The sequence below is a fragment of the Brugia malayi genome (assembly GCF_000002995.4).
Source record: "Brugia malayi strain FR3 genome assembly, contig: Bm_v4_Chr3_scaffold_001, whole genome shotgun sequence".
In the NCBI taxonomy this organism is placed as follows: Eukaryota; Metazoa; Nematoda; class Chromadorea; order Rhabditida; family Onchocercidae; genus Brugia; species Brugia malayi.
The window spans coordinates 10,114,503-10,127,897 of NW_025062477.1; the positions used below are offsets into that span (position 1 = coordinate 10,114,503).

The 13,395-nt window shown below is 19.6% G+C and overlaps 1 protein-coding gene across 1 annotated transcript; it reads left to right on the forward strand.

Annotated features, from left to right (window-relative positions):
* Nucleotides 1-1,908: 1,908 nt before the first annotated feature.
* Nucleotides 1,909-12,538, forward strand: Bm17656 (Uncharacterized protein; the record flags this gene model as incomplete). Its single annotated transcript, XM_043080732.1, has 14 exons — nucleotides 1,909-1,926; nucleotides 4,115-4,248; nucleotides 5,253-5,430; nucleotides 5,569-5,690; nucleotides 6,020-6,101; nucleotides 6,512-6,661; nucleotides 7,450-7,626; nucleotides 8,235-8,372; nucleotides 8,897-9,055; nucleotides 9,512-9,747; nucleotides 10,086-10,197; nucleotides 10,545-10,815; nucleotides 11,530-11,768; nucleotides 12,356-12,538. The coding sequence occupies 14 exons, from the start codon at nucleotides 1,909-1,911 to the stop codon at nucleotides 12,536-12,538; spliced, it is 2,199 nt and encodes a 732-aa protein (XP_042936666.1).
* Between the last annotated feature and the right edge of the window lie 857 nt (nucleotides 12,539-13,395).

Sequence of the window (13,395 nt, forward strand, 5' to 3'; positions counted from 1 at the left end):
ACGAATATTTGATTGATTAATTTTAAATCATTTATAAAATATGGCTAATATAATCTCATATGAGATTAATTCGATTTCTTATTTATCGCACAATTTTTGAACATTAAACATTTAAAATTGTGATTAGTAATTATAATGATGATAAATGCAATTAGTTGTAATTAAATTAAAAATATTGTGAATGGGATTAATCATATTTGTTGAATATAGTTTAGGGATTCTATCAACTAGATTCCATCAAAACATTTTGAATAATTAATTTAATTAATTAGTAAAAATTCGTTTTATGTATAAAGATGATATGAAACTTACAAAAAGTAATGTTTCACTTTTTTTTTTTCTGAAATTTCTAAGCATTCTGATAGCAATTAAATGATAAAAAATTGTTAAATAATTTGAAATTTGAAATAGTGAATGGCTATTAACTATTAAAAAATATTTTTAATAGTTAATGAAAGGAAATGAAAATAATTTTAAAATGATCAATTGATTATGAGAAAAAATCTCAGAAAAAAAAAACTTTTTATCATAAGATGTAAGTAATTGATTAATTTATTTAATTATAAGTGATAATTAGGTAAAAAAGTACAGTAATTAGTCTACATATATTATTGTGCTATAAATTTAATGTGATGCTTATTTCATTTATAATTTTATTATAATTACCATTAATTATCCATAATTTTTTTTGTAACTGATTGCTAAATTATTTTATTAAAGTGTTAACATTTTGATTGGAATTATTAGTAGCAAAATTGGAAAAATTGAGAAATGAAATAAAAAATAAAAGATATATTTAAATTTTTCTAAAAAGAAAATATTTAATTTTTTTTTAAAAAAATAAGAAAGGAAAATTGTTCTTTATTAAAAAAGAAAAGTGAAAGTTAATATAGAACTATTAAGATTAATTGAAATGGAAGTGATAATGCGTGAAAAGAACGATAAAATTTAACAAATTAGCGCGTGTCATTAATTATATAATCAATAACTAAGGATAGAACATTGATAATAAAAGCAGCAATGATAATGACAACAATAACAATGATAATAATAAATAATAATAATAGTAATAGCAATAACACTAATATTGATAACAATAGGTAATAATAAACGATAATCACTATTATTATTATTGTTGTTGCTTAAATTAGCATTCATTCAGAAAAAATTCAAGCATCAATAAATTTCAAATTTGTTATTACTACTAATTCCAGCTGCCATCTAATCAAACAGATTTAAAAAATCTTCGTTAAACATTATTATTTATTGTTTATTATTATTTCACATACATTCAATTTTAATTTGTATAATCTGATCGTTGGTTCGTACATTTTTTAATATTTTATTGTATTACTACAAATAACAATAATAATATTTCTCATTTACCTTCTTATGAATTATTTGAATATTTCATCAAACAATGATTTATAATTGTTTTATGAAATTTGAACTTTGGAAAAGTAATTATTTTATTCTTTTAGTATTATTGTTATTATTGTTTATTACTTTTATTATTGTTATTTTCACTTTTATTATTATCATTGTTATTTTTACTTTAATTGCCATCGTATTATTATTGTCATTATTATTATTTTATTATTCATTACTACTGTAAGTAATAATTATCAAGAAGCATATTGCTAGGAGAAATTAGCTCACTAATAACAAGAAATAAGCTAATTAATGGAATTAATTTTAATATGATAGAAAAAAGAAATTACAGTATGAAATAATTCAATGAATTAAAGATAGCTGATGAAGATTGTTGAATTTGAAAATGAAATGAAGATGATTAAAATTATTTAACTGATAAGTGAATGTTATTCAGAATATTAGCAAATGGTCGAGTGAAGAACGATTAATGGATTCAATTAAAAAAGATGAAAACAGTGGTTGAAATGATATAAAATGATGGAATCTGTAATGGTAAGTATTAATTTAATCCAGAAAAAAAAAATTGTATATAAATGATTTATATGGTTGAAATGAGTTATATAAAAATTTTCAATTAAAACAAACAATAATTAATTCTAACACCAAGTTTGGAATTAGACAAAGTTTATAGAAACATAATATATTTTAGATTAAAAATAAATGAAGAATAATCAGAAATTATTAATTTACTTTGTGACAATCTTGACTTTGTGAATTGAATTAGAATAAAAATAAAGGATAGAAATGAATGATATGTTGTAAAGTATTCGATATGTCATAAATTGTAGAAGGTTATGAATAATTAAATTGTAGAAAGGTATAAATAATAAATAAAATTAAGCCATAGAACATGAAAAAATCAAATATTATAAATTTCAATTCCAAAATATTTCAATAAATCAATTACAGTTATGTTGCGCACTGTACAGACACACACGTACACGCATACATACAATCACATACACACATACACAATTACACAGACATACACGCACGCACAAACACGTAAATATGCGTGTGCAAAATAGTATACATATGGTAATGAAGCTTTTTGCTTTTTCTTTTTAATTACAAAAAAATTTTACATTTAATTTTTATACTATTAGTTTTGAATTTAAAAATTTAAAAAATCAAATTATCAATTTAAAAAGCAAAATCAAAATTAGAAGTAATGGAAGTTAGCATTACTGTGTATCTTCAATAATTTTGGAATGAAATTAATTTATATTAAATACTTTAAATATAGCATTTAAAATAATGTGAAAAATGGTAGGTTTTTTTGGTAAATTGATACTTAGTAGCTGATGATTTGTTTCATTGGTACAACTGATTCATAATTGATTATATTAATTATTGATAGTTGAAAGATTAGTTATCAGCAATTGATAGATTGAATGAAAATGGATTGGATTTTACTGAAAATTGAAACAGAGAAAAAAATGTATAGAATTCGAAGTTTAAAAGTGATCAGTAATATAAATTATTAAAAAAAATAATATTACAAAAACTGTCAGAATATTGCTAAACTTTAACAAGTACTGTAGCTTGTCAGACATAGTACTGTAAACAAACTTCAACAAGTACTGTAGTTTGTCAGAAATGCTATTGTATCCAAACTTCAACAAGTACTGTAGTTTGTCGGAAATGCTATTGTATCCAAACTTCAACAAGTACTGTAGTTTGTCAGAAATGCTACTGTAACCAAACTTCAACAAATACTGCAGTTTTTCAAAAATGCTATTGTAGCCAAACTTCAACAATTACTCTAATTTGTAAATGGTACTGTAACCGACCGTGGTGGATACTGTAATTGAATAACAATATTACTGGGCAGGATATGTGATATAAATATAATGAATGAATTAAAGAAGGGAAAAAGATAGAAAGTCTTTAGGAAAAAAACTGGAAAAAAGAGTTCAAATTGCAATGTATCATGATTTAAATGGATAGATGACGATTTGCTTTATATAAAAATTATAATACATAAAAGAAACAATATAAAAATATAACCATATAACAATATGAAAATTGTAATAGGAATAGTAATTAATAATAATATCGAGTAATAATAGCGGTAATAATAATAATGATAATGATAATAATAGTAATAATAATAATAATAATAATAATAATATCAATGCTCTTTTTGATTATTAATTACATTTCTTTTTGTTTGTTTTTAATTGTATTAATCAGATTTTGTTTACATTATGCATAAAATTATTTAATTGTTCAACTGTATTCAATTAAATTAATTTATTATTCAAAAATGAAATGCCACTCATACAGTTTCATTCATTTGCTTTTCCTATTTCTCTCTGTCTATTTAATACACTCTCTCTCTTTTTATCCCATCTATTGAATGAAATTTTTAGAGAAAAATGTTTTTTTTTTTGAATTGTAAAATAAATTGTTTTAATATGTAATTTACAACTAATAGTTTCTGTATTATCTTCACCGATTTGTAATTTATAATTAACCTTGAAATTTTAAATTACTTTTTATACTTTGTGGTTAAATTTTTAATTAATTTTTATAATATAAAACGATTATTGCTGCCAAAATTTTTAATTTACGTCAAATTTAAATTTAATTTTTTAATTTTCAATTTTTTAATAATATTTTATTTGAATATATCAAATGTTTTATCAATTTTAATTTCAATTATTCAAATTTTCAGTTAATTTTTGTCCTCTTTGTTGGCTGTTTTGGTTTAAATGTGAAATATTTGGATAGTGATGTGCAATTACAACCGTTATCATCAACAATAAATCATTTTAAGAATACTCAATCACCAAGATTCGATGCAGTGAAGTATTGTTTTAGTTTTTTTTTAAACTTTTTTTTTGATTTTATCTTTGATAACGATTTAATGATTGATAGTAATTGATAAAACAGATTGTATGCTTTTTAGCATTTTTTTTTTTTAAAATTTAATATTTTTAAGAATTGATATTTAATCCTTAAATGCAATTAAAAGGTCCAAAAAAATAAATAAATAAGTCTGTTGAATGATAATTGAAATTATCCATAGAATTATATTTGGAATGATTTGAAAGAAATAATATTTGAGAATCAGTTTTAATTATAATAATTATATAAATATCAATGAATTTTTTTGTGATTATTTTCATGAATAAATATTTAAATATTTTTATGCATATCATTTTATTTTCTCATTTCTCTTAATCTTTCTTCTTTTTCCACTTATTTTTATCAGTTTTGCTCATTTTAACTTTTTTATTTTTTTTTAGTTAATTTTTTTTTTCCTTCAAAAATTTAACTTAATTTCAATATTTCGCTCTTTATTTTGAATAATCCCTAATTTTAAATAATAATCTTTAATTTTAAGGATAAATTAGCAGAAAAAAATTTACTAAAAACCGAACTATGTGAATGATTCGTTATAATTCAAGAAAAATGTCTACAAAATAAAAAAATGAAATGCAATAAAGGAATTTAAAAAAAAAAAAGAAAAGAAAAAGAAAGGATGGAAAAAAGAATCGAATATATCAACGAATGATATTATTATAATCATTTTAATCAACAAATTATCACAAAATTATCATCTAAATTAGACGATTATACTATCAAAATACCATTGTATTAAATTTGTAAACACAGAAAAGTATTAAACAACTTCAATTAATTTAATTAAACTTTTTATTGCGTGAGTATTATCAAAATCTATGGATGAATGTTTTTGATGATTATTTTGGCTAAATTTTATTTTCAAAATAAAATTAAAACAAAAAAAAAAAAAAAAAAAAGAAAAAGAAAAATTAAAAAGAAAATAACTAATATATTCTATTTTACAGCAGTATCGATGATAACGATATCAATTCACAATTATTCAATGGTATTCGTGGCTTACCTGGTCTAGAATTTCAAATTAAACCTAAGGCTTTTTCATATGCTAATCTTCTGGCTGCTTCAATTATTGATGAAGAAATTCGACGAATTCAATTATTACCAATAAAGCAATGTTTTCAACAAGTAAATTTCTCTTAAATCACTCCAATAACACTCACTTTTTTTTCTTCTTACATTTAAAATATTTTTTGAAAAAACAAAAAAACAAAAAAAAGTAAAAGAATCTTTTTTTTTCTTTCAAAACAAAAAATTTAATTTCAGTTTAATGGTTGTATTGCAATTTCAAATTTTATCATTTCACGATATCGATGTCCTCAATTGGTGACATTTCATCCGGCACCACCAAATCGTCTTATTTTCACCATTCGAAATTTCGATCTTGAGTAAGTATTGTAAAGGTAATCGATGCTATTTTAAAACAAATTCCAATTTTTAAAATTATAATCCAAAAAATTTTTAATTTTTATATGAAACGATGATACCTTTGGATTCTTAGGAAAACAAAAATTCCATATAGCAATTAGTTATACAAAAATTAAAAAAACAGAATAAATGAAGGAGTTATCGAAAATTTACATTAATATTTTTAATAATGCAATGAATTTGTTTTTTTAAATGTTTTAATTTTTTTTTCAATAAAAAAATTATTAAAATAATCATTTTAACATTAAAAAAAAAAAACGGAAAGGAAAATAATAAATTGAGATTTCAGGATAAAAGGAGATATTAATGGTGAAATTAAAGTAATATTACCTATTAAACTCAATAGTACTGTATACACACGTTTTCATCAGGTCAAAATTATTAGTTTTATTAATTACCATATTACCTCCAAAAAAAAAAAAAAAAATTCAATAAGTTAATTAATTAATTATACAATTTTAGATAAAAGATTATTTGATATCTAAGCATAAGAGTATACTATTAGTTATATTAAGTTTATTAATATTTTTATTTCATTATTAATTTATTATATATTTAATATATATTAATTTACTAGTTTACTATATTTAATTATTAAAAAATTATATTAAAGATTTTTTTAATGATGATATTTTCAAATGAATAATATTTACAAATAATATATGCTGCATTTTTTCTTTTAAAAAAAATTTTTTTTTACTAAATTTCTAATAAATGTACAATTTTTTCTTTTTTGCCACAAAATTGATAATTAATTAAATTTGAATATAAATTTTAATAGATTTCAACCACTGTTCAATTAACTATTCATCGTAAATTAAATGGATCTCCATATGTTCGTAGTATTGGTTGCTATGTAAATGCTGGTTTTAGCGATGTTATTTTACAAAATGGTGGCATTTTGGAAGATATTTTCAATTCCAATTTTCGGGTATGTTAATAAATTTACCTTAAATAAGTAAGTAATTAAATAAGTAAAAAATAAGTAAGTAAGTATGCTTACAACAATTAAAATATCATTTTTTATTATTTAAATAATTACAGGGAATAGATATTACAGGAAAATTTCAGGACTTCATCATTTTAAAAATCCTTTTCAAATATATTCAGATTGAAATATAATGTGCATAAAAACTTGAAATCAGATTTTTTATTTTGATTTAAAATTAATTTCTTAATTTTTGAAATTTTAGCAAAACATAATTATTGTTAAAGAAGTATGAAAAAAAAAAAAAAAAAAAAAGGAAATATTGATATTTTAGTGTTTTATATTTGACTTAATTATATTAAATGTATTTAATTTAGTTATATTGAAATTTTATATTTGATTTCATTTAGACTTCAACGTTTTTTTGCCATTTTTTTACACGTAACTGACGTAATTTAATTTATCACACGTAAAAAAACTCTTTTTCTTCTTTACTGATACTAAATATTAGTCATTCATTTGAAATATTATTTGATCGAATAACTATAACTAACGGTGTGCATTTTTTTTTTTACTTAAAAACTTTACTTTTACCTTTTTTTTTTTACTTAAAAAAATATTGAAATATAAAGTGAAATATGAATTTATTCATTTATATCTTTCATTGACTAATTTAATTTAAACAAAACCATAATACTCCTTTTTTCCTAAAATTGTATAATTAATTAATCAATTAATTAATTACTTTATTGAATTTTCTTTTTCTTTTTTTTTTTTTTTTTTTTTTGTAGGGTAGTACGGTAAAGCAAATTCGAAAGCAATTACCAATTAGAGTTTGTCAAATGATACGGAATATTGTTAAAAAAAAGATCAATATACCACTTCAAAAAGCATCAAAAGTAATTCCACTTAGTGAAATGATCAAATTTGCAATTAATAATATTAAAATATCAAATTTACCAAAACATGTAAGTTTTAATTTTTAATTTAATTTCTTTTTAAATAATTTTGACGTGAAAATTATTATGCATATCAAATAAAATTCAAAATTTTAATGAATATTTTGTAGAATTTATGATTATAATTAGGAATGAAAAATGTATGAGAAGAAGGAAAAAAAAAAGGCTAACATTAAGTTTTGAAATATTTTTTTTTTTTTTAATATTTAATAATTAATTCCAATTATGCAACGAAATTAATTCGATTTAATATTAAGTATAAATTACTATTATTTTTAATAAAATTATTATTTTTAAATTAGCAGTAATGCATAAAAAATCTGTGTATAAACATATTTTGTATAATTTTTTCAATGCATTGCCATACAATCTATTTAAAAGTTTTATTTTTTGCTGTTAGCAGAGAATTTTATTTTAGTACTTCAAAAAATTTAATTTAGAGAATTTATATTTATTTAATCAAAATTAAATTATATCAATTATAAAAGTTGTATATTTTAGTAAATGAAAAATTTTCTCTGAATTTTACGGAAAATTTTTTAAGTTTTTAACAAAGAATTTTTTATTGAATTGCAATTAATTTATATTAATTATAATTAAATGATTAATTTTTTTAGTGTTATATGGAAATGTGTAAAAAAAAGATGCAAACTGATAGAAGTACTACTCATTTTTCTACTTCAAAAAAAAAATTGAACTTATCACTTATCAGTGTATCCGACACTCATCATATAACTACAAAAAATGATAATACAGTAAGTAATCAAAAATTATATCTAATGTAAATGATATAAGTGATAAACAAATACTATTAAATACGTTTTTATTAATTAAATGATTTGTTTAATGATAACAAAATTTTTATGGCATAAATTATGGAATAAAACCATTTGAAATTTGAAATTAATATAATAATATTAATGAAATAAATAAGTATAGCAAAAAGTTTTTTTCTTTTTTAAATGTTCATTTTAAATATGAAAAAGTTTGATAAGAATACATTTTTAAAAATGCAAGAATTAATTAAATAATTTTAACAAAAAAGCAAAAAATTAATTTAATAAGCTAATTTTGAAGTTTTTTTTTTTTTTTAAAAAAAAGCAACAGAATGATTTAAAAAAAAAAAAAAAAAAAAAACATAGAAAAGAAATTCTCGAATAAATTGTTAATTAATTAATTATAAGTAATGAATAATAATATAGTAATTATAATTCTACAATATGAATAATATAAGTGTAATATGTCAACAATTTATCAGTTATCATTGATAATACTGCAGCGTTTCACGTTATCACCAATTTCACTGACGACGTCACATATAAGCGTACGTGAAGGAACAAATGCTTCAACTATTTTAGATCCTTGCAGAGATTGTTACGCTAATAAGAAATCAACTATATTTAAAGGTTTAATTCCTTCAGACAAATGTATTTATAAAGTAAGTTTTTTTTTCTTTAAAAAATTCATTTTTTTAAAAAAAGTTGAAATTTAACCTTTATATATAACACTTTTTTACTAATTAAATCTTTTTTTTTTGCTATTACATTAAAAATTTTTTTATAAAATTTTTTAAAAAATAATATTTTGGAATATTTTTGCATGCATATGATTTTTTTTATCAAAAAATTTTGATAAAAAAAAAATAATTTTATCTAGTTTTTCCTTTTTTTTTTTTTTTCAATTGTTAAAATAGAATTATTTTTTAAAATTTTTTCAATTTTTAAACTTAAATTTTATTATTAAAAATATTGTCCATATTTTTTTTCCAAATTTTGTTATTAAAAAAAATATTATTAAGTGCTATTTTATAAGTTTTTTTTTTTTGTTATTAGATTAAAAATATTTTTTGAGTGATTAATTAGAAATATTAAATAGAATTTTATTAATTTTTTAGGATTTACCTAACATTGTGTTAAATCTACATATAATAAAGGTGCTAGCAACACCTGATTACTTTCAACTTGGCTTACGGGCGGTATTTGCACCTGAAGAAGAAATAATTCAAATGCCATTTCATCCATTTCCAATGCATTTTCCGCAAAATTTTAATAATGAAAATGAAAATGAACGAATGTTGGATGTATTAATTAGCGATTACACTATTAATTCACTTCTCTATCATATGCATAAGTTATTATTAAATTTTAGCAAATTATTTTAATGTTTAATTTTAAATTTAAATAAAAACAAAAAAAATTTTCGAAAAAAAAGCAAACAATTTTTTTCACTCTTTTTTTTCTAACATTTAAAATTTATTTTAAATGTCTTGCAAAAAGGTAAAAATTTATGTGAAAAAAAAAATGATGAAAATATTGCTAAAATTAATTTTAAAATAATTTTTTTTTCATTTGTAAAAGAAAAAGAAAAAAAAAAATATTTGTATTAACAATGGCAAAGATTGAAATTATTTTAGCGAAAATAATTGAATGATTAAAAAAAAAAAAATTAAATTAGACAATAAATTTTAGAAATGATTTTATTATGTTTCGTGTTGGACCTGAAATACCTGAATTAAGTGAATTACTTAAAACGACATGTACTGATGAGGATTATGATGATTTTGGTGACTTTGATATTGAGGTAATATTATTTTGTTTATTTAATTTATTAATTTTGTTTAATTTAAAGTTTTACAAATAAATTAAAATTTATTATACACAGAAAAAAGGAAAAAAAAAACGAAAATCACTTACTTTTTTAGTTTTATTAGTTTATAATAAATTTTTCATCAATAACTGATTGTATTATTTTTATTTATTATATTCCTAAATGAAATAATTGATTTTAAAAATTTTATTTAATACATTTAGTATTAGATTCTTTTGCATAAAAATAAATATTATAAAATATTTATTTGATAACTTTTCTTTTTTTCTTTTTTAATTTAATTAATTTTTCAAAAATGATTAAATATTTGATTTGTTCAGGATGACGAAGAATTAGATGATGAAAAAAATTCAACAGTAATATTGGCAAAATTAAGAAGACGTCGAAAACGAAGTGTTGTCAATAGTGATAATGATAATAGTGATAATAATCAAGAAAGCAATGATAATGACGGAGATATTTTTGGTGATTTAGGTGTATGTCTAGGTGATATTATGCCAGCTATTCGAGAAAAATATCCAAGAAAATTAATTTATGTTAAGATTTATTCTAAACGTGCACCATTTGTGATATTATTAGCTAAAGATAATGGTTAGTTGGTTATTATATAATAATTTAATTAAGAAAAATTATCAAAATGCGAGAATAAATTTGATTTATATTTTTTGATTTATAATTTGATTTATATTTTAGCATAATTAAATAATACACAAATATAAGTAATGTAAGCATATTTGATAATATAATAGAAATAATATATAATTAAATATAATATAAAATTAAATAATGTATAACAATTAATGCAAACATAATTAATAACATAATGTAAATAATTAAATAATATATAAAATTATTGGTGTGAGCATAATTAATAATATAATATAACATAAATATAAAATATAATATATAGTATAATTAATATAAACATAATAACATAAATAATATATAATTGAATAATTATAATCGAGTAATAGTAATATATAAGTAAAATAAATTGAATAATAAATAATGAATAATAAGTAATATAATTGAATAATGAATAATTAAACATAACATATAATTGAATACTATATAAAAATTAATACAAACATAATAATATAATGTAAATAATATGGATAGTACATAATTAAACGATTAAACATAATATTTAATTAAATGATATGTAAGATAATTAATACAGACATAACTATGCAAATATAATTAATTAATATAATTTCATATAATTTTCCTCTTTTTTCCGTTATCATTCTGTTATCAGAATTATCATTAATGTTAAGATTAATTAATCTTTTTTCATTTTTATAGGTACAGCACGAGTAAATCTGGAACTTGAAGCTGCATTGTATATTAATGATAGCGGTGAAAAAGTTGGCACAATGCTTATCAGTAGTGTTATTGATGGAAATATTCAACTATCAGCTAATCGAGTTAACGTTTTGATAAAAATTCAATCGCTAAAATTGATTGATAAAGAGGAAACTCTTGGCTTACCACCGGATGCATTAGATAATTTAGCTAATTTATCAAAAGATATCATTGCTCAAGTTAGTTTAATTCAATATAATATCCTATTTTTTTTTTTTTGATAAAATAAAAGTAAATTATTAATATATAAATGTACTGATGATATAATGATAACTACAAGGATATCACTGATAAAGTGCAAATGCTTTTGATAATGTGTTAAATAATATAAAATAATATTTATATTATGATAGTATATATATTGGTAGGATAAACAGAGCAATTCATTGATAACATTTAAATATTTTAATAGTTTAAAATTATGTTAAAGAGTACAATTTTTTCATAATTCATTTTGAATTTGAGTTATTTTATTTTTGATTTTTTTTTTTTGCTATAAGTAAATTATGTAAAAAATTTTTTTTATTGTAATTAAAATAACTTTTCATTTTTGTTCTTATTTTGATTATGATTAGCATTTATTTTAAATTTATCAGTTTTAAAAAAATGATTTTTAAAATAGAAAAATTCTTTATAAATTATTGTTTAACTAATTGATACACTTTAAAAATGCTGAATTAATACTTAAAAAATTTCAAAATTACAAAAAAATAAATAAATAATATTTGAGCAAAAATTTGCATAAAAATTTGATTTAATTTTTCAGACAGTTAGCAATGAGTTATCAAATGGACTTACTATTGAATTAGCAACGGAGAAACTACCATATAATTTAGTAAAACCAAAATTTTCAATCATTGATCATGCAATTCATTTATCAACTGATTTTAATATACTTTCAAGTATAATTGGCACTAACAAATTGTCAACAAATTGTCGACGTTTTTAAAATTTTAAATCATTTTTTTTATTTCATGTAATTTTCAATTCTTTACTAAATAAAATATAATTAATGTTCGATATTAATTGATTTAATTAATCTATATATATTCTTATGTAAATTTTCATACAAAAAAAAAAAAATTGATGTGTTGATTTGCGTTTTTTTTTTTTTTGTTTGGTGTTAAACTGATAAAAGATATGATAAGAGATATAAAAGATATTTGTTTTTCTCTTCAAATTCATTTATTTCAATAGAAATCCAAAAAGCAGCAGAAATCATTTAATGAAATACTTATATTAATTGAAACTATACTTATGAAATGCAAAAAATTCATCGAAGTAAGTATGGCATTTGAGTTTTTTTACTTTTTTTTGCAGAAATTTAATCAGTTTTTTTTAATAAATTTAACTTTTTTTGGGGAAATTTAATCAATAAAATGGTTTTTTAATTTAGTGAAAAATGATTTAATGAAAATGACAAAACATTGAAATGGAAATGGAAGTGATATTTGCAGCATTTGCTAATTTTTTCGTGCATTAATAATTGGGTAGAATTTCACAAAAAATGAAAATAAAAAGTTAAAGGTAAATAGAAGAAGGTAAAAGAGTTAAAAGAGGTAAAATGCTAATTAAGGTAATTGATAAAAACGAATAATTAAGGTAATTGATAAAAACGAATAATTAAGGTAATTGATAAAAACGAATAATTAAGATAATTGATAAAAACGAATAATTAAGGTAATTGATAAAAACGAATAATTAAGATAATTGATAAAAACGAATAATTAAGGTAATTGATAAAAACTACTAATTAAGATAATTGATAAAAACGACTAATTACTAAAAAAAAAAGGATAAATGGAT